The following is a 25,086-nucleotide window of genomic DNA, read 5'->3' as shown; positions in this document are numbered from 1 at the left end:
GATTATTTAGAAAGAAATCGGAGTGCACAGTGGTGTTAAAGAAGCGGAGACAAAGGCTTTGTATCCTACCTCAGATTGCATCCTCTCCTCAGCCTGAAGAAGTGGGCACAGAAGGAGAGAAAGACAGAAAAAAAGCAGGTGGTTACTATGGAGGTGCAGAAGTCAGGCCCAAATGTCAGGGCAGAGACCGGAAGAAGCGTGATTGACAGATGCAAGAGGTGAGTCCCCTGTCTCTTGGCCCTGGCTCCTCAGAGCTACATTCAAGTTTAAATAATAGGTTTCCCTCTGGTGCTTATCTTTAGCCAACCTTATCATTGCCGAGAAGGCTAGAGAATAAAGCTGGTTGGTCTGAAACAAACTTTGACTGTTAGCACCTTGAAAGAGTAAAGATTTAAGGTCAGAGCAAACCTACGAGTCAAAAGATATCTGAAAGCCAAATGCTGTGCGTGGTTCCCCACGGTGGACATTTGGTCAGTTCTGTACATTACTGGGGTCTCGAGAGTCTTGGGAAGCTACTCGGGTGCTAGAAACACTTCCCAGTTCCCATGGCAGGGAAAGGATGCTGTAACAAGGAGAGCTTCACTTTTCAGAGGGGAGAAAGCACCAGAGCTGCTTGGGAGTTGGTAGCAAGGCCAGAAAGAACACAGAGGACCCAAGACGCTCATCTGAGTGTTCCGAGCTCTAGATGCTGCCCCTACACCCACTCCCATGGCCAGCAAGTGCAGAGACAGTAGCTTCCCATCCCTATCCAGTTACCCAGCCAAAGGAGGTCCAAGGGAGGGCATGTGGAATGGTAGGGGGTGAGGCTGACGGGGAAGGGACATTGATGGTCTTACTGAGGAGTATGTGGAAGAGGCACTGGAGGCCAGAGACAGCACCGAGCCATGAACTGGAAGAGAAGGAGAGCACAGAGGTTAGCAGGGGGCTCCAGGGCCCAGGAGATCCTGGGAGCCCACAGCAGGAGTTTGGACTCAGACTCTGGAAGGCATCTGGAGCAAACAGAAAGAACAACACAGGGCACCCGTTCATATCCCAACAGCCCACAGCAGGCGAGAATCCGAGGACATGGTCCTGAATAGAGACAGCCTCCCCTTTCATCTATTTTCTCTGACAGTCTGGGCCTTGGTGGTCCCTGGCTCAGCCTCCCTGAGGAGCATGGGGGGTCCAGAGAGAGGGAAAGGAGATTTTCAGGGATAGTCAGCATCTGGTCTGCTCAGCCAAGAAAGCACTTTAAGCTGTAAAAAGGGAGGAGTTTCTTGTCAGAGCTGCTCAGAACCAGTACTACAATTCTGCCTGTGCCTCCTCTTCTTTTTTTTTTTTTTTTTCTTTTTTCGGAGCTGGGGACCAACCCAGGGCTCTTGATTGCTAGGCAAGTGCTCTACCACTGAGCTAAACCCCAACCCCCCTGTGCCTCCTCTTCTTAACCTTGCAATGTCAGCCTAGGAGCCTGAGGACCACTCAGGTGGGAAAAAAAAAATTAAGAGGTGAATATAGTAGAACCCACTGCAAGCACTAACAGAACCCACCCAGATCTATCAGGAATGCATCCTGAGAAGACTAATGGAGGTCTCATGAACCTCACGGCCTGGTCTTCCGTAACACCCAGATTAACACCAACAATCCCAGGGCCAGCCTGGGAGCTAGTCTGTGGAGCATTCTAGAAAGAGGGCTGAGATGCCTAGTTGTTTGTATGGATTTAAGAACTACCGTTTTTTTGTCCCCGTTATCTCTTCTGAGAGACCGTGAGGAAGAAAGACCACTCTTAGAACAAGGGGGACAGCTCTAGTCTCAGGGCACCTGAGGAGTCTCATTCAACCCTTCCAAATCTTGATTTCCCTTCCCTGGGCCCCAGTGGTAGATGCTCCATCCCCAGGTCCCAGTGCTAGGTGGCGCCACCCAAGGTTTCTGGGCCCCCAGACCCTTCAAAGTTATGGGACGACAGAACTGAAATGGCCCAAGTGGATGTCCTGTGAATTTTATGTATGTGTGTGGTGGTGGCAGTGGTGGCAGTGGAGGTGGTGGTGGGTGAGGGGACCCAGCAGGGCTGGAATGAGCGTGAACCGCGCTGGCACGAAGTCTCACCATCATCCGTGGGGTCTCGGAAGGATCCTGACCGAATCATTCCCTTGGGTCTCTCGGCCAGGGACAGGGTGCTCCCCATTTGGGAGCCGCTGTACAGCTCGAAGGCCGCCTCGTGGGTGGGGATGCTGTTGGAGCGGGTGATTCTTGGCGTGGTGGCCGCGGTGGGACTCACTGGAAGGACAGAGGGAAGGGGGAAGGGTGTGGGAGGAGGAGGCAGGAGAAGAGGCAGGGTCATCAGCTCTCTGGTCCCTTGTGGGGACGGAGCAGGAATCGTTGAGAGGCAAACGGGAAGAGGCAAGGAGAGGAAGGAGGGGTCGGTGGGGCCGTGGGGGTGTGCAAGCAGCTGGAGGTTAGGAGCAGCCCCGCCTGGGAAGGTTGGGCTCTAATGGAGAAGGACTCCATAGTCTGTAATAAGGATCTTCTTTTAATGCTGCCTGCCTTGGAGCTGTTGCATTTGAAGGTTAGGCTGGGGGCCCGGCAGCTTTTCTGAAACCTTCACATCACCAGGATGTGCCAATGAAAATGGGATGTTGTGGTTCTCGAAAACGTTAGCTGTCTTAGGGGGTGGGCTGATAATTCAAACCAAGACTCAGATCCAAATGAGGAAACAGAACAAGCTTCAGGGAGGCTACGGAATCTACAGCTGTGAAACCTGTCAACTGGAGGCCAGCCCCACTTCTCTCTTGCTAGATCGACGCCTTTCAAGGTTCACATCCTCGTGTGCTCCCCTGTCTGACCTCTTGCCTCCATATAGGTGTGTGGATGCTCGCCCTCCCAGCTTATAAAGAACTGGGAAGACGAATTCACAGAGGTCTTGGGCTTTGTGAACTAGCAAGATGGTTACTGTTTGGCCCAGTCCCTCATTCTACATCAGGAATGGCCTTTCTTCTGGTTTGGCCTTCAGTGCGGCTGATAAGCCCGAAGAAGCCAGATGACTCTTCCTTAGGCACAAAGGACCCCCATTCCTAGTTTTCCTTAAATTCCCCACAGTCCCAACACGGAGAGACGTTACAAGTTCTGGTAACCAAAGAACTCCTCACCGCGCCGCCCCCTCCCCCACTCAGCTGAAAGGAGAGATGGATTTAGAGATACACAAGCAAACAACAGGTCTATTCCAGACTTGTTCTGAAGAGATTCCTATTAAACCAGTCCTGGCACAGCGCTTCCCAGAACCAGGGCTGGTGTGTGTCTGGAGCCAGCTCCTCCTCTCTCCCCATCCCGTCTCTGAGTCACGGAGCCACTTCCTTCTCTCCCAGCTTTTTCTCCAAAGGCTTTAAAGAGGGTGTGGTGTGTCTAGGCCATGTTTAGTCAGCTTGCCCTTAGGACTAAGATGGCCCTGGCTTAGCCAGAGCAGTTGGTGAGTCTCGACTTTTCTTTTCTGGAGACGGACTTCACTCTGCCATCAACGACCCTCGTCTCTCTCGGGCTCACCAAACCCACAGGTTGGGATTGCCCTCCCAGCAGCTGTCCATAGCAGCCCTATGCATGGATCAACTTTCTTAAGCTCGAGACTTTGGTTTGCGCCCAGATTGTCATTCAGACCCTCTGGTGTCACCAGGACACTACAGCTGTGTCCCACGGGCGACCTTTCAGTTTAAGACCTTAGAACACTTTGCCTTCATCTTTAGTTTGGGTTGGTAAACTGAGGCACCATGAAGGAACCCACTACACCTAGAGACACATGCATAGCTGCTTCGCCCCACTCTGCAGGGTGACCTCATCTCTTGCCACAGTGAATGACGTCAGACACTGACCTATGTTGGTAAGCTGGCCCTTTGCACTCAAGGACATGGAGAGCGCAGGGGGGGACGGCAGCTCTGCTTGGTCGTCGGATTCTGGAAGCCCACCGATAGTGTGGGAGTGCCGCCTCTCCTTGGTCTCCTCCTGGGACTGAAGCTGGTACCTGGAGAAGCAGCAGAGGGACTCAGTCTGAGCTGCTACAAAGTGACATCAGAGGCTTAGCTGTGTGTGAGATGTCTAAGCTCGGCTAGAGACGGAAGGAGACGTTCAAAGAGGGACAGGGAAAAGGAGGATTGGTCAGAGGCAATGGACGGCGACTCAGAATTGTCCCACAATAGCTGAAGGGACAGAAAGGATGGATGGAGGCTTTAGAATTCATCTGAACCCAGAGCTGGGCTCTACGTGCCATGTGCAGGCAGGTGACACATCCTATCTAAGTCAGTGCTATCCTGACAGTGGAAGATCCACACTCCCTGTCCCCTGCCTATGTGAGTGGCCTCAGAAGTCCACTGTGGGGGGATGAACTACACTGAGGCAGTTCACAGAACTGTGACAGTACATAGGACTGTGGTGGTTTGAATGAAAATGGCCCCCATAGGTTCATAGAGACTGGCATTATTAGGAGGTGGCCTTGTGGGAGTGGGCATGATGTTGGAGGAAGTGTGCTACTAGGGGTGCGCTTTGAGGTCCCAGATGTCATTCAAGCTAGGCCCAGTGTGGCTCTCTTGGTTTCTGCAGGCTGCTGATCTTTCAGCTCCTTCTCCGGCACTGTGTCTGCCCGCATGTCAACATGTTTTCTGCCTTGACAGTAATGCATTAAACCTCTGGACTATAAGCCAGCCCCAGTTAAATGTTTTCTTTGAGAAGAGTTGCTGTAGTCACGGTGTCTCTTCCCAGCAATAAAAACCCTGAGACAGAGACGAACCCTGTGTGCAAACTCACTTCTTCCTTGACACCAAAGAAAGTCACCTGCTATAAAAGCTAACACACTTGATGGTGAGTTAACAGAGGGGTTGGGTGGCATCTTTTTTTAGGACCACAATCAAATGATTGTCTAAGAAGGCCACTAAATTCACGCATGGGGTCATGGGGTAGGTTGGGTTGGGATTTTATTTTATTTATTTTTGGAGTCGAACACAATTGCCTCTGCCTCCCACATTCTGGGATTAAAGATGTGTACTACCCAGCTAGAATTTTTTTTTTAAATAGGCTAGGAGTCTTGGATATATATGTTATGGAAAACAAAACAAAATAAAACAAACCGGAAACAAAACAATATAACAAAAACCCCACACTGAAGGGGTTACCTGAGTCCTTTCTTGGGGAGGGTATTCCGATCCCGCTGATTGCTGTGGAGAGAAAGAGAAAGGCGGGTTTGGAGAGTAAGTTTGAAGGGTGTAGCCTCTAGGGATCATGTATCAGACTGTGAAAGTCTGTATGAACAAATACTAAGACAGTCACAATCAAATCCCTGACTCAGAACTTGGGGAGGATCTGAAATGGTGCATGTTTTCCTCCTGTTAGGAGTGACGGTAGAGTTGGCCATTTAAAAGGTGCAACTGTAGAAGGTGGGGGCCAGGATATGATGTAATAGAACAGATTTTGCTCTTGAGAGCAAAAGCCAGAAGACAAACACAACTAATTCTGAGACTTCAGAGACATGAGACCAAAAGAAAAACAGCTGACACCTCAAGGAGTTAGAAAGGAATTATTCAAAATGTGAGAAAAAGAATCAAACATCACGTCGTGGTAGTGGGGGGACCTGATAAAGGCCAAGTGAGTCTGAGGCAGGCTCAGCTCTGGCTCCACCACGTACCTGTCCAATTGTCCGGCCCTCGGGCTTCCACTCCAGGGCAGCTCTTCTGTTTCTTCCTCTGATGGAGCAGTAGGTGGGGTGGGGATGGGGGCAGTGCTGGGGAAGGCACTGGGCAGGCTCATTGGCATCTGGAGGGACTCCATGCTCCTGTGCAGGCCTGAGAGTTTGGGGTACATGCGGGTCTCCTTTGGGACGCTGAAACCACTCATTAGCTCCAGGCCCTGGGAGAAGCTGGCTGAGTTAATATTGAGGATAGGTGCTGGGCTGGGGGTGAAGCAAGAAGGGAGAGGGCTCCCAGTGGATGAGCTCGTAGCATGCAGATCTGGGACCTTTGAGGCATGGGTGTCGCTGGAAGATGGTAGATCCAAACTGTTGGAGTTGACCTTGTCTAGATTGGCTATGGAGGGTGGCTTGACAAAGCTTTTGGCTGTGGCCCTGAGAGGAGTGGAGACAAAAGACAACAGTTAGAATAACAAAGTACAGGGCAAAAGGCAATCCTTTTCTAGTTCCCTTTTTCTCCAGGCCACCTACTCAGCGAAAGGTTTCCTCTGAGGCTGCTGATAGTCAACTAGAAAGAGATTCAACACCTGACTCACAGCACCTTCCACTGTAAGGGAGACAACACGGCCATTTGGGGACCGTGCAGATGAACACAGCAAAACGACACGCACACAGGTACTAAAGACAGAGTGTTGACACGGGACAATAGAAACAAAGTGAGTCTTCAAACAGAGAGATGGGACAGAGGAGAGAGGAAGGATCCATGCAAAGGTCTAGAGATGCAACGGATAGGCCATACCACATCTAGTTTAAGGCTGGAGACACAGGAAGGGAAGACAATGCCCAGTGTGGGTACCTGAGAGGGGTTGGTGGCAGCTCTGCTAACTTGGTGGCTGGAGGGTGGCTTGCTTGGTTCTTGGGAGTGCTTTCTGGGGAGCCTATACTCTTCAAGGAGATGTTGTCTGAGTCCAAGGCCACAGCCTTGGCTTTGGCCTTCTCCTTTTCCCGGTCTGTCTGATTGACAGGGGCTGGAGTGCTCCGACCACTGGCAACCTTGGAAGGTTCCTTCAGTCTGGAGGGTGTAAGGCCGCCCTGCTTGGTGCTGAGAAGACTGGGATCAATGCTGCTGCTAACAGGCCGAGGTCCACCCCGCCCAGTCACACTCATAGAACTGGACTTGGCTGGCCTGGGCAGGCTACGGTATTGGATGTTGGACCGTGCTCCTGGAGCGAGGAATCCGGGCTCTACACTGTTGGACACATCTAAACTCGTCTTGCGTCCATTCAGTGGCTTGACAGGGATCCCTGAGGACTTCTGGATCTTGCTGAGAGTGGCTGAGCCACCAGTCTGCATGACAGTGGCTGTGCCGGTAGCAGGGGGAGGCTTCTTATAACCAAAGGATCCTGAAGTAGAGGGGCGAGCAATGCCCGAGGGAGGCTTCTTAGCATCACTCAGACGGTCCCGGCCAGCATCAGAAGAGGAGCGCTGGAGCCCAGTGTTCTTCACTGCGAGCTTACCCTTGTCTGTAGCTTTGCCTTCAGGCTTGCCTGGGAGAGGGCAGCAAAGAGAGGAGAGGAGGGGTTGCTATCATGATATCTTTTTTTTTTTTTTTTCTTTTTTTCGGAGCTGGGGACCGAACCCAGGCTATCATGATATCTTAAAAACACATTTTCTTCTCTCTGGGGGAAAAGGAACAATTGGCTATATACTATGAAGATCTAGAGGCCTAAATATGGGCAAACAGGTACTGGATAAGCAGATACAGTTTCTTGCCAGAGGGCCTGTGGAAGGAAGCAGGCTTTTCATTTAGTTTGCTTTTTTTATTATTTTCTGTAAACTGTAGGACAGTTTACTTTTGATTAAAATGGCAGTGGCGACCACAAAAATGATCAAGAAGGAAGTGTGTCTGATAACTGGTCAAGGAAGAATGAGGAGGGAACACTATGAATCAGACAAGGCAATGTGTAGACACCAGAGGGAAATGTCGATTAAAGCTGTAAGAGACCCACGGGGCAAGCCCTGCAAACAATGTACTTCCGTTCTGCTGTTGTTTCGGCTGTTTGGTGTAGGATGATGTCATTATGCAGCAAGGCAGGTCCAGGATAAGGCGAAGCCTATCATTGGATGAGAAGGAAGGGTAGGTGGGAAAAAGTTGAGGAAGGAGGGAAGAGGAAGGAGAGAGATCGAGATGGAGTCTATGGAGGAGGGTGGTTCAGATTTAGGTGAACTGGATCAATTTTATCTTGTCTAGGTGGGCAGTTGATATCTTTATTAACTGGCAGTGAATTTATTGCATGGCTGTATTGTGGATTGAGAAATTAACATGTATATCCAATTGCTAAATTGCAAGTTTCTGGAACTTTGATTTACCGGGCTAAAGAGGACAGTGTGTGAAAGAAATGGCTGAGAGGCAGTTTTGGGGAGTGCAGATCTGGTTCTATTGCCCAAGCAGAGTGAGAATGCACAAGGGCCTGCAGAACGAGGTGTGTGTGTGTGTGTGTGTGTGTGTGTGTGTGTGTGTGTGTGTGTGTGCGCGCGCGCCAGCCAGGTGTGGTAACTACTGCTAGGGACCTCGTGGAGAGGGTGGCTAAAAGGGACAGAGCTGGGAGAGGGCGGCTTCAGACCAAGTGGTAGAGTAGCAGCTGAGGAGCTCCAGCTCATGGGAACTTATAGAAAAACGTTCCTTTTGAATTTTTTTACCGCAACAATTTGGTGTTTTAGGTTTTTGAGACACAGATTCTCTGTGTAGCCCTGACTGTCCTTAAACTCCCTCTGTAGACCAAGATGGCCTTGAACTCAGAGATCTGCCTGCCTCTGCCTCTTGAGCGCTGGGGTTAAAGGCCTGTGCCACCATGCCTGGCTGTGCTTCTTTTTTTTTTTTTTTTTTTTTTTTTTTTTTTTTCCCTGAGCTGGGGTCCGTACCCAGGGCCTTGCGCTTCCTAGGCAAGCGCTCTACCACTGAGCTAAATCCCCAACCCCCTGGCTGTGCTTCTTACTGTGTAGCCACTTGTCATATTACTTCCGGAGGCGGGAGGAAAGAAAGAAACCAGTGGGAACCATTTGAAGGGAGGTCAAACCTGTCCCTGGGTACACTGTCTCCCTCTTTTTAGTGTTTTCAGCTGTGTGGTTGTAGCTCAGCCAGCTGACCCCTAAGTTATTTCCCACATCTGTAAAATAGTAACACCTGTCTTTCCTAACCCACAGGACTATCCTAGAGATCAGAAAGGATACTGTACACTAAAGCAGTTAGGCAAGCCTTTGCTATCATGATAGCATCATGCTAGCATGAGGTCTGTGATTTGAGGAAAACCATCCAAGAGAGGTCCCCCACCTTATCCCTCCTGTATTCCAACTCACCTGCGACTTTGAGGGCACTCTGGGCAGTGTGAGTGATGGGAGAGGTGACAGCCACCGGTGGGGTCTTGCCCTTTTTCAAGGACCCTGGGTGTCCCAGGCTGATGGGCTTTTTCAGTTCTCCACCCTTGGATGAGTCATCACAGCTCTCTGGTCGCTCTCTCCGCCACTTTGATGTCCCGGGTTCCATCTTCAGGCTGCCGCTATCGTACTCCAGTTTCTTAGGGGTCTTCTCCTCTGACTCACTGAACCAGCTGAGCCCACTCTCTGCCAGGGAGCGCTTCTCGGAGTCTGTGCGTAGCTAATGAGAAGAGGGAAAGGCAGAGTAAGTTGTTTTGGGGGGTGCAGGAGGGTGGAGGGTAGCACGGTGAGCTGAAAGGCCTTGATTATCCCATAGCATTAAATCAACTAGGGTTTCCCTCCATAGGGTTCTGGGGAGAAGATACTTTATCTAATCTCTAGGATACTTCTCCTTCTCCAATCTGTCCTTCTAGATAGGTGGGATGGAAAAATACTGTCACAATGACAACATTTATGCAGGTCCCTCCCAGTTGATTTCGTGTTCACCTTGACCTTAGGGTCTAGACGGCTGCAGAAATCACATACCACTATGGTAGAGCTCCTTCGGGAAGCAGTGGGAGTGGTTGGGAGGGAGTTGAGGGAGGAGCTAGCATTGAACTCTTCCGAGCTGAGGTTGTCCGAGGCATCGCTGAGCCCACTGCTGATGGAGCTGCTTTCGTCCCAGCTGCAGGAAAAGAGGGAGAAAGGTGAGCTGTTAAAACTAAAGTCAGTGCTAGACACGGCGTCTCACATGGATGATGAATGGCTTCATACTATTCTTCCCAAAGAAGGCGGCCTGGGGTTAGTCCTGGGTTTGCGGATAACTCACAGTATGACTTAAACGTTCTCATAATTTGATATTCTACTATAGAAGGAAGAAGCAGTTGGCACTTAACAAGAGACAGTGTCATATTTCCTTAGCAGGAAGGTGTGTTTTAAAGACAAGGAGGGGCTGTTGAGATGGCGCCATGGGTAGATTGCTGGAGTTCAATCCTCAGAACCTGCATAAAGGTGAGAGGAGAGAGCCGACTCCATAGAGCTACCTTCTGACCTCCACGTGTGCAGTGTGGTATGAACACACCTCGCAAACAACAGCAACAAATGTCAGCTCTCGACCTTACAATCTTGTGTTTTTGTTAGTTTTTAGATATATTTTTTTCCAGGCATCCCTGACCTTCTTTAAAAAAAAAATTGGGGTTGGGGATTTAGTTCAGTGGTAGAGCGCTTGCCTAGGAAGCGCAAGGCCCTGGGTTCGGTCCCCAGCTCCGAAAAAAAGAACCAAAAAAAAAAAAAAAAAAAAAAAAATTGTTCTCTGGCTTTTCAAGACAAGGTTTCTCTGTATAGCCCTGGCTGTCCTGGAACTCGCTCTGTAGATCAGGCTGGCCTCAAACTCAAGAGATCCACCTGCCTCTGCCTTAAATCCCAAGTGTTGGGTCAGAGTTGTGCGTACCACCGCCTGGCCTCTGAGACTTTCTATACCTAGGAACAGAGACCAGGCTTCTCTGGGTTTGTTCTTGTTTCTGTGTTTTTCCATTCTGGAGGTTGAACCCAACAGGGCTTTGTGCATTTGAGGTTAAGTTCTCTACTGCTGACTTTTCTCTCCAATTCACACACACTTCTCTTTTCCAGAACTTTCAGTCCTGGTCCTTCTCTTTGCCCTCTGGAGTCAGGTTCTGCTCCTAGGCTGCTTTTCTCCTAGAAGGGCAAGATTCCTGCCAAATAGTAATCAGTTCGTGGCCAATTCAAGAAATATATATCAGATGTAAGATACTAAAGAGAGAGGTGTCCAGCATCTGTTCTTAAACATTTGTATCTGGAGCCCCAGGCCTGTGTTCGAAATGAACTTAACTATACCTTGTTATAGCTGGGTCCTTGAACCCTTCCTTAGTTCGATTTTTAAGTTTAACAAGTTGTAGTCAGGAACTTTATTTTTTTTTATAGCAAGTTTATTCTAAACAGCTAAACCAAACGGCCACCTTCGCATGCCCACCACCTTCTTGATCTATCACTGGGCTGAGGCTTCTGTTAGACCACGTTCCCTAGTGTGCACGTGTGCTACCGAAGATGGAGATCAGCGACTTATATATACTAGGCATCATCTACTACAGCCCCAACAAAGGGACTTCTGCTCCTTCATTCCTCTTTCTCTTTTTTAAGATTTCAAAACACGGGGCTGGGATTTAGCTCAGTGGTAGAGCGCCACTAGGAAGCGCAAGGTGTCGGTCCCCAGCTCCGAAAAAAAAAAAGAACCAAAAAAAAAAAAAAAAAAAAAAAAAAAAAAGATTTCAAAACACGGGTCTCACTAAGTTGCGCAGGTTAGCTTTGAACTCACTTATACTCATCTTCCCGCCTCTGTCTCTTTAGTAGCTGGGATTACCAGGCTCAGCCATGAGCACCGACTTGTAAGCCCAGTAAGCCCAGAATTTGTCTCTTAGGACCCTTCTTCAAAGGTCTCCTGTTCCAAGCTCTTCCTAAAAAGATCTTAAGTTTTCACTTTGGCTTGAGAGTCTTGAACCAAACACAAGAGTTCCATAAACTCCGTACGCTCGCTACATGCGAGAGTCTGTTTATGCTTTTGGAATTGACCTCTAAGTCTTATATCTGGTCAGAACGGGCTTGTTTATCAGCCCCGCGCATGTACAAGGTTGGAGGACTTTGTGCTGGTAATTGGAATAGGTTTCTTTTCTGATTTATTTTGAGTTTCAGATCATGGAACAAAAAAATCAGACATACTAGTCATTTATGAGCCCTGGCCCGGATTTTAGCTGACTCCCCTCTAATTCATGTGCTGGGAATAAGACAGTGGGTGGTTTAGCCATTTGGCTTGGCTGCTCTGTAGCGATTTAGCCAAATACATTGAGAAACAGCAGAGAAAACACGGAGGTTAGGACACACTGCAAAGTTATTTAGATTTTACTACCATTAAATATAGCTGTTACTGAATGAACCCCTGTGTCGTATATTAAATCTCCCTTTTATCCAGGGTTGAGACGCCACACAGCCCTTTTTTTTTTGCAGAAGAAGGGTACTGGGGAAAGATCAATGCTGACTCAATGGTCCTATCAACTCTTATGGTCTCAGATAAGATCTCTGGCAGGCAAACAAAGAAACCATTCACAGCATGTTCTCTTAGGTCAGAGACAGAGGAAGCCTGGAGTACTGAATCTTTCATCTGAGATTAATTATTGGTAATCAAGGGCCTTCAGCGGGGATAGCTCTCTGTGGAAGAACTCTGCAGAAACGGAAGACCACAGCAGGCCAGGAATCCAGAATGGACCTTCGCGTTCTGGCCATTAGACCAGTGCCAAATGGCAGCGGGGTTTTCTTTCATTCATTTGCTGGTTTATTTTATGTGTTCGGGTGTTTTGTCAGCATGCATGTCTGTGCAGTGCAGTACGTGCACGCATGGTGCCCACAGAATCCCAAAGAGGGTGTCGGATCCCGTAGGACTGGAGTTAGACAGATGGTTGTAAGCTGTCATGTGGGTGCTGGGAACTGAACTCAGGCTCCCTGGAAGTACAGTCCTTTCTCTTAAACTCTGAGCCATCTCTCCAACCTCCAAAGCTCTTTCCTACATCAACACAAAACAAAAAGCTAAAAGTTACCAGAGAAGGCTACACAGTAGTTAAAAATTTCCCAGCAAGTTTGCAGGTTGTACAAGGGAAAATTCTGCTGTTGTCACCTAAGGCTTAAGTACCTCTATGGGGGGGTACTCAGCTGGAGGAAGGCATTTCTTATCTTAAAAAAAAAAAAAAAAAAAAAAAAGAAACATTGTTAATAACATTGTTCCTTTCTTGCTTTTTTCTTTTCTGTCTTGTAAGCTAACTTTGCTCATCGTTTGTGTGTTTACTTAGAGTCTCTGCCCATCTCTGTCCTTTAGTTGTTTGCTCTCTATCTGCCTGGGATCCGGCTCTGGGCCACGCCTCCACAGGACAGGCTGGTTAATTAAGCTAGACATTCTCACTGGGTTTTGCTTTCCTGTGCTGCCTTAATGAAGCACCTCTTCCATGAGGTTCCTGGGAAAGTTGCTCTAGGGGTCAGTTCCCTCTCTTTCCGCTGCCCTGCATTCTGCAGGCGGATGGCCCCAGGAGGGAGGGTCTCCTGCCTCTGCCCTGTGTCTGCCTAGGAGTGCTGGGATTACAGATAGGAGCTACCACTGCATTTTTGGTCAGTTCTGGGGTCCAACTCTTCTCATCAAGTTTTTGTGGCAAGTGTTTTTACTTGCTAAGGCATCTCGCTGGCTCTTTTTTTTTTTTTTTCTTCTTGAGACAGCCTCATGTTATCAAAGCTGGCCTTTAACTCACTGTGGAGCTGAGGATGGACTTCAACTCCTGATCTTCTCGCCTTCATCCCACAAAGTTTTGCTTTTGAGGATTTTTCTTTTCATTTTTCAATTCTCTTCTAGAATGTCTTTTATACAAATAATGGGTTTTTAGGCTGAAACTCCTGAGTTTCTTAAGCTTTTCTTTTGGTGGTGGTAGTGGGGTTTGAAACAGGGTGTCTAAGTTAGGGTTTTACTTCTGTGAACAGACACCATGATCAAGACAATTCTTATAAGGAAAACATTTAATTGGGGCTGGCTTACGTTCAGAGGTTCAGTCCATTATCATCAAGGCAGGAGCATGGCAGCATGCAGGTAGACATGGTGCCGTAGGAGCTGAGAGTTCTACATCTCCATCTGAAGGCTGCTAGCAGAATACTCACTTCCAGGCAGCTAGGATGCTCATAGTGCCATGCCTACTGCACCAAGGCCACACCTACTCCAACAGGGTCACACCTACTCCAATAGGGCCACACCTCCTAATGGTGCCACTCCCTGGGCCAAGCATATACAAACCATCACACAGAGTTTCTCTTAAGTAGCTCTGGTTGTCCAGGAATTAGCTCTGTAGACCAGGATGCCCTTGAACTCACAGAGATCCACCTGTCTCTGCCTCCATATTTGACATCTTCTCTCAGCCCTCGCAGACTTTCTGAGCGCTCCTTCACTTATTGGGAAGGGAGGGAGGGCTACGATCTCTCCTCAGATCCTTATACCACAGTACTTTGTTCTATTTGCATTGGTTATCTGGGTTAGCTTGGGCTACACGGTGAGCCCCTGTCTGAGGCTGGAGTGGGGGTGGGGTGAGTGAGGAGGATTAGAAGAACAGAGATCAGTAATGAACTATAACTGGTGGGATTCTCCTACTCTTTTCATGTGTCTGATGATGTGTGACCATTCTGCGTAAGACAGGGACACTGGTGTTTGGAAGCTCTGTGCACACACACAGTGGTAGGACTTAGCACCTATGGCTTCAGGACAGTAGGTAGAACTGCACTGAGTCACTGAAGTACTCTTCTCTTGGGTTGGCCAGATGCTCTAGAGATGAATCTTGTAAACTCTACCCTGAAGGGGCAAAGTCTGGTGTTCTGCACACTGAGTTGGAGAAGCAGCGTGGAGCCGTCAACATTCAACATGCCAAGCTTCACTGACTCTCTACTGGATTTTTTTCAAATGCTGTGCTGACTTGTGTTAGAAATCTCAAAGTCCATACTCAGAACACCCCACCACCACCACCACCACCACTACCATCATTTTCCTCTATCCAGAGATGGCTGGCCTTCTGTTGATAAAGAGAAAGGGCCGCTGAGGAGAGGAGAGTCCATGTGGGTTTTGCATGTGGGTTAACTATTCCTACCGTTTCAGCCTTCCTGCTGGCCCCATTATAGTGGCTGATCCCATCACCTCACAGACTTTTGAGAATTCGAGAGTACAGACGGCACCACTGCCAGACCTCCCTGCTGGCTCCCAGTGTGGCTTCAGGGCTCACAGATCAGTTCCCACCTGCACTTCTCATTCAGCCCTGCATATTCTCTTCACTATTAGCTCTTTGCTTCCTTACATAGGGTCTTCCCCCATATTTATTTGTGTGTTGGGGGGTGGTGGGTGTTACTTGTCACAGATCATGTGTACAAGTCAAATGGAGTTGGTTTTCTTTTTTTTTTTTTTTGGTTCTTTTTTTTCGGAGCTGGGGACCGAACCCACGGCCTTGCGCTTCCTAGGCAAGCGCTCTACCACTGAGCTAAGTCCCCAACCCCGGAGTTGGTTTTCTATTTCCATGTGGGTTCCAGGGATTGAACTCAGGTTGTCTGGCTTGGCAGCAAGCTCCTTTACCTGCTGAACCATCTAGACAGCCCTAGATAGTCTATAGTGACCTCTGACTTTGTGATGTTCTTTAGTTTCCTGAGTGCTGGTGATATGATAGATGATAGGTATCTGTTTCCCTCCCCTGAACCCCACCCATTAACCCTCTCTCCAAGACAGGGTTTCTCTTTGCAGCTCTCGCTGTCCTGGAACTCACTCTGTAGACCAGGCTGGCACATATCTGCCTGCCTCTACCCCCCTGAATGCTGGGACGTGCACCATCCCTATCCGGCTTCTCTTATTCTTTATATTAAAGATTTTATGACTTAAGAGAAAACTCTTTATATAAATCATTTTACTTTTGAGAAAACTCTTTAGAGTCATTTTACTTTTGTTGTAATATATATCAAATGATCCGCAATGAAACGTCCCAAATGAGTTTTAACAGAGCTTGTTTTGGGGAGTAGGGAGACAATATACCCCAGCGGGCAGCTTTTGAGTCACTAAAGAGACGGCAGATTTGAGTTTCATAATCTAATCAGACAGAGACTAAAAGAAACATCGAGAAGATTTTTTTTTTTTTCAATGAAGAGCTACAGGAGAAAAGAGGCTAGATGGACAGGGTCCGCCCTGAAACTTGAGGCTGCTGACGGTGCAAGGACAAGAAATCTTTAGGAGAGTTTGCAGTTTATCAGCGCATGACTCAGAGCACAACACAGTAAATAGCAGCCATTCAAGAGGTCACAGAGAAAAGAAAGGCAACGTACATCTGGCCCCCAAAGAATACAGAGGAACACAGAACTCAGATAACGAGAGCTATTGCATCTGTGGTTTGACATGCAGAATCCCTGTGCTTACTCAAACGCTCTCTGCCAGCTCCCTCCTGTTTTTCATCTCTATTTCTCAGCTAAAAGAGAAACTCTCCACCTTTCCACCTCTCTTCCCAGACAGCACCAAACACTGAATGCTATTTGGTCCATAGTTCCCCCACCCGACTTCTCCTTACTTTTGTTCCTCAAGCAGATCTCAGGTGGGCACACGAGACCTGGGCAGCAACAAGCTAGACCTAAGTCCACCGGAACATGAAGCATGAAGAATACTTTAATATTCCTTTACGATCTAATCTTTTCATAAGCCCAAACAACCACCCCCACCAGGCAACCGAGGCAGACAGAAGCTGAGAGCATCTCCTACGGATTCCCCCACGTCACTTCAGCTGCTCTCAGGATAGAAGAGGAAACGACCCTGAATATCTGCACAAGGGGTTAGGTCAAACACAGACAGGAACAGCGAAGAATGAAGTGCTTGCCAGCGAGTGCAGGCCCAGCGTGCTCGAAGAAGTTATGAGGGGTGAATGCTTTGCTCTATAGGGTACTTATTCTCCCATTGCTGTTCTCCTGTCTCCCAATCCTCCTCCCAAATGAACACCCCCCATCCTCCCTCCCACTAACACCTTCCTGCCCCTCACTCCGTTGCTTCAGTGTTTCCTGTTTCACCACTGTCATCCAAACAAACAACAGTGAAGGAAGCTCAGACTCTTCAGCTCTTGCCCTCCCCAACATCCCGCTGCCCTTGGTCTGGTTCAGGGCCCTCTCCTCTCCCATGAACCAGTGTAAGCGTTCTCACTGGTCCTACTCTACGGATCCTCTCTCTCTCTCTTGTGTCACAGCTTACCAGAGGCCTAATCTCCCTGGCACATGGTGCTTAATGAGCCCACCGTTAGCTCCTCCCCACTAAGTCGAAAGCCACAGCTCATGGATCAATAGATCCCTGAGCCATCATCAATGCAGTATGGTGATCAAGGGCACAGAAATCAGAATCAGACTGACAAATAGGTTTTAAGACCTACTAACTTTGTGTTGTGCTGAATTCACTGGGCTTCTATAGCATATGTAAGACACAGGGACTGCGCACAGGGCAGTGGTGGAACACGCTTTAAGCCTCCGCACTCTGGAGGCAGAGGCAGGGGGATCTCTGAGTTTGAGGCCAGCCTGGTCTACATAGTTGAGTCCCAGGACAGACAACCACAAAGAGATATCCTGTCTCAAAAACAGCTCCCCGCCCCCCCAAATTAAGGAAATAAATGTCATTACAGATTTAAGGATAACACACACAGGGAAATGTAGAAGACAGAGAAATTCATTTCTTCAGTAAAACCTTATTTGCCAAGTTAAAATATTGGCATATGTACCTCTTCTGCTTCCATTTCCACCCTACTTTTCCTTCCCCTAGACTCCTATTAGATGAACAACTATCTCACTAGATCTCAGGGAACAAAGGCCTTGCAGGGGAATCTGGTTCTGCTCTCACAGTGCAATGATTTGGGTGCTAGTGAAGATTCTGGAGTCCAGGCATCGTCCCATGGTTTTCCCATTAGTGGACACAAGCCCTGTCCATCTCAAGGTTAAGACCAAATGACATGTCTTCCACGGGTGTCCCATGATCCTCCTTCCCAAGAAGAACCCCCCGCCCCCCTTTTCTCCTGCTGCATCTCTTCCTCTCTAGGAATACTCTGTCTGGAAATAAGTTTGTACATCTCTTTAGTGAAATAATTTCTCTGAGGGCGGAGACCGAATCTCGTCCATCTTGCTTACATGGTATCTTGAAATAGCAGGCACTTAGCTCACTTGTGGCCTTGATTTCCTGGCTTACACAAAAGTCGGAATGCAAAACCTCAAAGAAGGAGTGGTGACTTTGGGACTGATACAAACATGACTAGCAATTTGTTTCCAAATAATCCTTAGTGGGGAGTGGTGACACACAGGCCATAAATGTTGTCTTGGAAGTTCCAGCTAACTGTTAAAATTCACTATCTCTTCAAGAACATAATTAAACTTTACTAGGCCCTTAAGCATATTTCTAAAGAATATGTATGCCTCTCATGGGCTAATTCTGATATATTGATCATCTGCAGGTCTGCTTCTTCCAACTAATTTCCTCCTTAGTCATGTTTCTGACTCTTTTTGAGTCTTGTGGTTTTGTTTCTTTGCATTTTGCTTTTAATTATATGGCGATATTAAATATCTGAAAAGCACCACAGTCAAATGGTTTAGAACAGGCACCATAAACTTCGTAGAACACTTGGGTCTGGGCTTCCTTGTACATTTGCTCAGTCGGTTCTCCAATGCAGGAGCAAGACGGTCCTTTCAGCAGGACTTTGCTCCGAGCACAAGACTCCAGGGTAGTCTCTAAGCCATACAGCCCAGCCACAGGCACCGGTCCTTTCTGTCCTATGGTGACATTTGCTCCTGGTGAGCCCCTTCTACACACTCAGTGAAAGGTCCTGGTTCTTCGGAGTCTTTCTTCTCTGTCCTCTCCTGCTCTCAGATTTCACTGTACTGTGCTGTGCTGTGAGCTCCTGTGCATAATGGGCATGTGCTGGGCGTTTCTCAGCGTTCTGCCCTGCCTTCAGTCTTCAGCTCACCGAGACAGTATATGTAGGGAAGACCTCCCAAGAAACAATTAGGAGTGGGTCCCCATGTTCTGCGATTAGGGTGTCTACAGCCCACACGTAGGTAACTCTTATTTTGTATGAAATTCAGCTATTCTCTTCTCTTTATCCATGGTGGATTTCTGTCCCCTACTACCACACGAGGATAAACCTGTCGTGCATCCCTCTCTCCTAGGAACAGTGCGTGCACTCTCTTCTGTAACTTAGGCCAATTAGAAAACTTGGGCCAGCAAAATGGCTCAGTGGGTAAAAGTGCTGACCTACATCAGCCAGAAGACCTGAGTTCAATTCCCAGAACCCATGTAAAATGCTGGGTGTGGTGGCATCCATCTGTGATCGCAGCACACTTAGGGCAAGATGGAGTAAAAGACAGGAGTCTCAGATATGTGGACCAGCTATCCTGGGGTAGTCTTCATAGCAGAAACAACGAGAGGCCCCGCCTGACCAAGGAGGAAGGTGAGAACTAACTCCTCCAAAGTTGCCCTTTGACCTCTCCTCTACCTACGTGATGTGGTGACCTCCCACCCCCCACCCCCCACCCTTCGTTTCTGGTCTCTCTCATATACACATACAAAATAGGTAAGTTTTTTAAAAAAATCTTTCTATGCTACAATGCTTACCATGCTTATCCAGTGTATTCTTGTTAGGTAAGCATGCCATATACCGTGATACTCCACCACACCTTACTGAATTCTCCCCCTGAGCGCCCTTAGAATAAATAAAGTCCTTCATCTAGGATCTAATAATGGAAACTGATTACCCTCCTTGTTTTCTTGCCCACTTCCTCGCACTGATACCCCAGTCTAAGGAACACTCTGGTGGACCCATCTCTGCTGTAGGATGAAAAGAAGGGCTGTGAGGAGGCCAGCTCCACCGAACACTGCCCTGTTTGTGTCTGTGCAGACACGTGGTGATCCACGGGGCAGGGAACTCTCCTCCCCTCCGGGAAAAACACCAGCATTCACATGGCTCTTGGCTAGGATCAGTCACCCCTCCCAGACTTCTCTCAGAGTGCCTGCCCCTTACATTTGGGCCCGTGGAACCAGAATGGCCAAGGAGGCCTTTGGGCAGCCAGAGGGCCAAGGGTGTGGCCTTGCTAACCGAAGGGTGGACTAGGCTTGTGACTACATAGGAAAAAAATTATTGCTTCAGTGTCACGGTGAAGTTCTCAAAAGCCACACTTGAACACTGAGCTGGTTCTTCTGTCCAGAACATATATGCCTGGAGGGTCAATGACCAAGTTGCTCAAACTAATGCTTAATGGGTGAGAACTGTGACTATGGAATCTTCCTTTCTTCTCTCATGGCAGAGAAATATCTAAACTACAGGAAGTTGTTTTAAACACCCCTGGCCCCATTTTGTTTTCTTCTTTGGAATTATGCTCGGGAAGAGTTTTGGACTTGGAAGCCTACCATGGATGCATCCAGGAGACACTTCCAACTTCCTGTTTTCCCATCTAGCACAGAGAGAAGCTGATGCTGCCTTCTAAACTCTGAACAGGCTCAAGAAGTCATTTGACCTTGAAATACACCCAACTTCAGGGAAGAAGATCACCCAACAATCATGAAAAGCCAGAATTGGAGTCAGAAGACTTCAGTCTCCATCCCTTTAACCAACATGGTAGCACTAGGTTCTACCAAGCGTACACACATCAGAGGGGTGAATGGCAGTCGACTGAGTTATAGTTAAATAGGCAATGGTGACAAAAGAATTTAGAGCACCCTCTAGCCAAGCTGAGCAGGCGGCAAATATAGTAAGCCTGGCTTTAGATCACCCAAGGGCTAGAATGTCCATGGATCCACAAGAATCAGTGCTTTCACAGTGCGTGTGTTTTATATATGGCTGTCACTGGATGGCTGTAGTGTATGTGTGTGTGTGTGTGTGTGTGAGTGTGTGTGGTTATCTAATTATTCTTAATAGGTTAAGGGGAAACAGAAGTTTATAAAGCTCTATGTAGTCTGGGGTAAAATTAAGTGCTTAGGCTAAATATTCACTTGTCCTCCCAAGGAGGCTAACCTTCCTAGCTAGCTAGAAACGAGGCTGCTCTTTGTGAGCATGTCTATGTATGGGTCCCAATAATATACTTGGTATTTTCTCTGGCCTTGATTTTTTTTTTTTCTGTAACTTTCTTATAACTATATCATATATAGCTTTCTTTTTGCTACTTCAAGAATACTCTTCTGATAGACTGGGGGTAAAGGGAGGGGGGCGTGGATCAGTTGATACAGTGCTTGCCTTGCAAGACAGGACTGTGTTCAGTCCCCAAGGCCTACGTAACATTGCCAGGTGTGGTGGTGTTCTTGCAATCCCAGTCCTGGGGAGGTGGGGGCGGGGGGTGGCGGTGGGGGCGTGTCCCCAGGGTGGGCAGGCTAGCAGCAAGTCTAGCCTAATTGGTGAGAGTATTTGTCTCAAAAGAAGTTAACAGCATTCCTGAGGGTACCACTCAGAATTGTCCTGCTCCGTACTGCATATATGTGTATATACATTCACATGGGAACACACACACACACACACACACACACACACACACACACACTAAAAATATGACTGATTTGTTTACATGAGATCTTTGCACTCGGGAAGTTTAAGTGAGACTATCTTAAAAAGTCAAACCCAAGCAAACAGAGAAAGAGAAATAGTATTTTTTTTTTCCCTTAGGAGTATTTTGGGTTGGGGTCTGACAAGAGAGCTTGGCAGGTAAAGGCACTTGGCTGCTAAGGCTGATGATCCAGGTTTAATAGCTGGAACTCTCATGGGGGAAGGAAAGGACCAAGTCCTACACGTTGTCATCTGACCTCTATGGATGCTCTTAAAAACAAATAAATAAATAAATGCGAAACGATTAAAAAATATTTTTTTTTCAGGCCAGGCTCAACTGGCCTGTAACCTGTGATGGTTAACATTGACAGCTTGTCAAGATCTAGAATTACCCAGGACACAAATCTCTGGGGATGACGAAGGGTTATCTAGATTTGTAGCCTGTGAGGAATTACCTAGACTAGGTTTATCAACGTGGACTGCACGAACATGAGCTGAGCATGAGTCTTTTTTTTTTTTTTTTTTGGTTCTTTTTTTCGGAGCTGGGGACCGAACCCAGGGCCTTGCACTTCCTAGGCAAGCGCTCTACCACTGAGCTAAATCCCCAACCCGTCTGAGCATGAGTCTTAAGTGTGCAGCTTTCTGACTGCAGACAGGACCTGACCGGTTACCTCAAAGTTCTGCTGCCTTAGCTTCCTCGTCTTGATGGACCACAGCCTTGGACCGTGAGCCAAAGAACCATGAGCCAAAACAAACCCTCCCCCCTCCTGCCCCTCCCCCGCTCTCTCCTGTGCTCCTTGCAGCAGGTGTTTTGTCATAGCAACAAGGCGAGCAACAGTACATAATCCTAGCATTTAGCAAGCAAAGGCAGGAGGACTGAGCCGAGCTCTAGTGTAATGTGGGCTGCAAAGCGAAGCCCTGTCTCAAAATAGTAGAGATGGCTCAGTGGTTAAAAGGGCTGGCTCGCCTTCCAAGGACCCAAGTTCAATTCCCAGCACCCACATGGCAGCTCACAACCACCTGTAACTCCAGTTCTAGAGGATCTGATGCCCTCTTCTGGCCTCTGTGTGCACTGCATACATGCAGGCATTTAACACTCACACACATAAACATAAATGAAAATAAGTCTTTAGGAAATTAGAAGAATGAAGAAGATAGTCATAAACAGGTGGATGAAGTAGGTCCAATCATACAAAACTTCTTGTAGGTAAAAATAATTCAATATTAAGTGTTTATTTTACTGCCTGGTTCTTACGCTAGCACTCATTTACTTTAAAAGTCCAGCAGTGTGTCGTAAGTTCTTGTTAGGAAGAGACAAAGTTATGAAGTCTCAAGGAAGTGACACAAAGAACTACTTGTCTCAGGCTGAGCCTAAGTTAACACAGCTGAACAAGGGAACATGTTTGGAACTCCCAACTCAACCAATCTAGGATAGCAAAGAGATCTCACTATTCATTTGTCTTCTGCGCATTCTTTAGGGAGGTGAGATTCCATGCTTCCCCCAGGGTGAGTCAGAGTCACAGGGCTATGGGTTGCTCCAGCAAACAGACTCCCTTGTTCGTCCTCCCTCAGCTTCCCTCCCGTTTTGGTTTATTTTGGCTCCAGGTTTAAGAGTACTCAATCCATCATGGTGCCTGGTCCTGTCCATGGAGATGGGAGTTGGCTGCACAGCTTGTTGAATTGTTTTAAATTTTCCTCTTTTTTAAAGCAGCGTGGCGGATCTAGATCTGTGTCCCGGAGTACCTGCCATGTGGCAAGTTCAGGCTGAGATCGAAGTGGGGTTTTCAAAGACTTAGTAGGGAGAAAAGAATGGGGGAAAAATCTTTATTAATAATTTTTATATAAATTCTATTTTAGAACAATTATTTTAGATGTATTCGGTTTGAAAGAACATAGTTTCTCCTGCTTTACTTTATAAACTGATTCTACTAGAAAGTTTAAAGTCACACATGGGGCCTTGCCTTTCTATTTTTTTTTTTTTTTTTTTTTTCCGGGGCTGGGGTCCGAACCCAGGGCCTTGTGCATGCTAGGCAAGCGCTCTACCGCTGAGCTAAATCCCCAACCCCAAGGGGCCTTGCCTTTCATTTGCATTGAAAAGCTCTGTGCTAAGTAGGCAGTTGTAGGTCACTGTGCTAGATATCAGCTTAGAGGAACTGAAATCCATTAACTGCTTCGGTGGTCAGGACATCTGTCCTTTTCACCGATACCAAACATGGAAGGAAGAACTAACTTAGTACACACGTTGGGTTTGCACCCACGGTCTTCAGGGAGTATCTAGGAGGTTAAAGAGCTACGAGTGTTTTCCAAAAAAGACAACGGGGCTATGAGTAGCAGCACATGCTGGTTATCCCAGCACTCTGGAGGCTTAAGCAGGAGGATGGCAAGGCACATTACTTAGCGAGCTGAAAGAAAAAGAGAGGGAGACAGGGACAAGCTGGCGAGAGAGACGTGTAGCGTGTTGGAAGAATTAGAACAAAACTGGGCAACTGTGCAGTGCTCAGCTTTGAAACTGTACCAAGAGCATCTAGAACGATCCTTAAAGTCAGTTATCTCCCTTGCTTCTCACCCTCCTGTGGACTCGGGAGGACTCCCAGAGCAAGGGGGAGTAGGGTGTCTGCTCCAGTACATGTCTGTGGTTTGGCAGGGACTGCGGCAAGCCAGGCGAATCTGGCCAACAGAGGCAGACAATGGGAGGGGAGCATGGGTTCCGCACTGAGTGAGAGGAAAGGATACCAATACCAGGTTGTTTTGAGCTGGGAGCTATGTCACGTAAAGATACAGCAGAGGTAAAGATCACCAAGAAGAAATTCTGAAGAATGGGTGTGTGAACTTCAGAGGATTACACAGTTAGGAAAACTCAACTTCAAGATAGATTAGCAGTAAGTGCCACAATACTCCAGTCTCAGAAAACTAAGGGTGTTAGTAATTAAAGACACTTTCTGGTTTAATGACTTTCTCACTGCTGGGACAAAATACTCTGGCCAGAGCAACTTAAGGGAGAATGGTTTATTTTATTTACTTCTGAGTTTGGGGGGGAGGGGTGCAGAGTTCATCATAAGGGAACCACCTTGCTGGCTGGACCACACTGTATCCTCATTCAGGAAGCAGAGAAAGAACAAAAGTAGGGCCAGGCCATACTACCTCACCAACCATCTTCAGTGAGGCTTCCTGTTAAAGGTTCCACCACCCTCCCAAACCGTGGCACCAGCTGGGACATTTCACCGTCAAACCCTAGCACATCCTTAAGGCCAGTCTGAGTAACAGAACTGTTTGATTAAATAACCCAGCTCCCAGAAGCTGAGCCTTAATTCACAATAGACAATGAATTAGGGATCCCTGAAGTCAGAATTCAGTCCTACTGACCTGTTACAGGACATTAAATACAGAAGCACAGAAAGAAGTTACCATAGCCAGGGAGGCCACCACTTGTTGGTACCTGTTACCACATTTACAGACAAATTCTGACCTAGACACAACTTAGGAAAATTAAAAGGTCAGCTTTACAGAATTGGAAATATTTCTGAGAGCAACCCTATCTGAAGGGAAAGTCAAGACAAGCCCCCAATCCTGCTTGCCCCCCATATCCTACTCTGCCCCCACTCGGTGTCCTACTCCCCCACCCCCCATGTCCTGAGCCCCGCCACTGTCATTCTGTTCAACTCTGAAATCACGGGTTTCCATCACTACTCTTAAGTCACTCAGCCATAATTTCTAAAGTGACTGCCAGGGCTCCCCAAGGCATTTAGAAAGGGAGTTGGTGTAAATAAACACAGAACTGGCACACCAAAGCACACCACCAGAGAATATAAAGCCACGCTGACGCATGACAGGGCACTTCTGCTGCTCTTTTTGATGATGTAACAGAAAAGTGAGAAAACATCTGTCTGCCTGGCCCCAACTCTTGTCAACTTGGTCAACTCT

General features: G+C 47.7%; 1 protein-coding gene across 1 annotated transcript in view; it reads right to left on the bottom strand.

The window, feature by feature from the left end:
• Nav1 (neuron navigator 1) overlaps window positions 1–25,086 on the bottom strand; it is a 171,758-nt gene that overhangs the window by 23,958 nt on the left and 122,714 nt on the right. The window contains exons 6-14 of the mRNA XM_032915084.1: window positions 9,599–9,737; window positions 8,996–9,293; window positions 6,495–7,185; window positions 5,639–6,073; window positions 5,130–5,171; window positions 3,837–3,985; window positions 2,083–2,253; window positions 837–889; window positions 70–93 (exon numbers count right to left, since the gene is read on the bottom strand). Coding sequence (XP_032770975.1) covers window positions 70–93; window positions 837–889; window positions 2,083–2,253; window positions 3,837–3,985; window positions 5,130–5,171; window positions 5,639–6,073; window positions 6,495–7,185; window positions 8,996–9,293; window positions 9,599–9,737 — 2,002 coding nt within the window. The remainder of the gene's footprint in view (window positions 1–69; window positions 94–836; window positions 890–2,082; window positions 2,254–3,836; window positions 3,986–5,129; window positions 5,172–5,638; window positions 6,074–6,494; window positions 7,186–8,995; window positions 9,294–9,598; window positions 9,738–25,086) is intronic.

The sequence above is a fragment of the Rattus rattus genome, chromosome 10, assembly GCF_011064425.1.
Source record: "Rattus rattus isolate New Zealand chromosome 10, Rrattus_CSIRO_v1, whole genome shotgun sequence".
Taxonomy (NCBI): Eukaryota; Metazoa; Chordata; class Mammalia; order Rodentia; family Muridae; genus Rattus; species Rattus rattus.
This window is presented reverse-complemented; position numbering and strand designations above follow the sequence as displayed.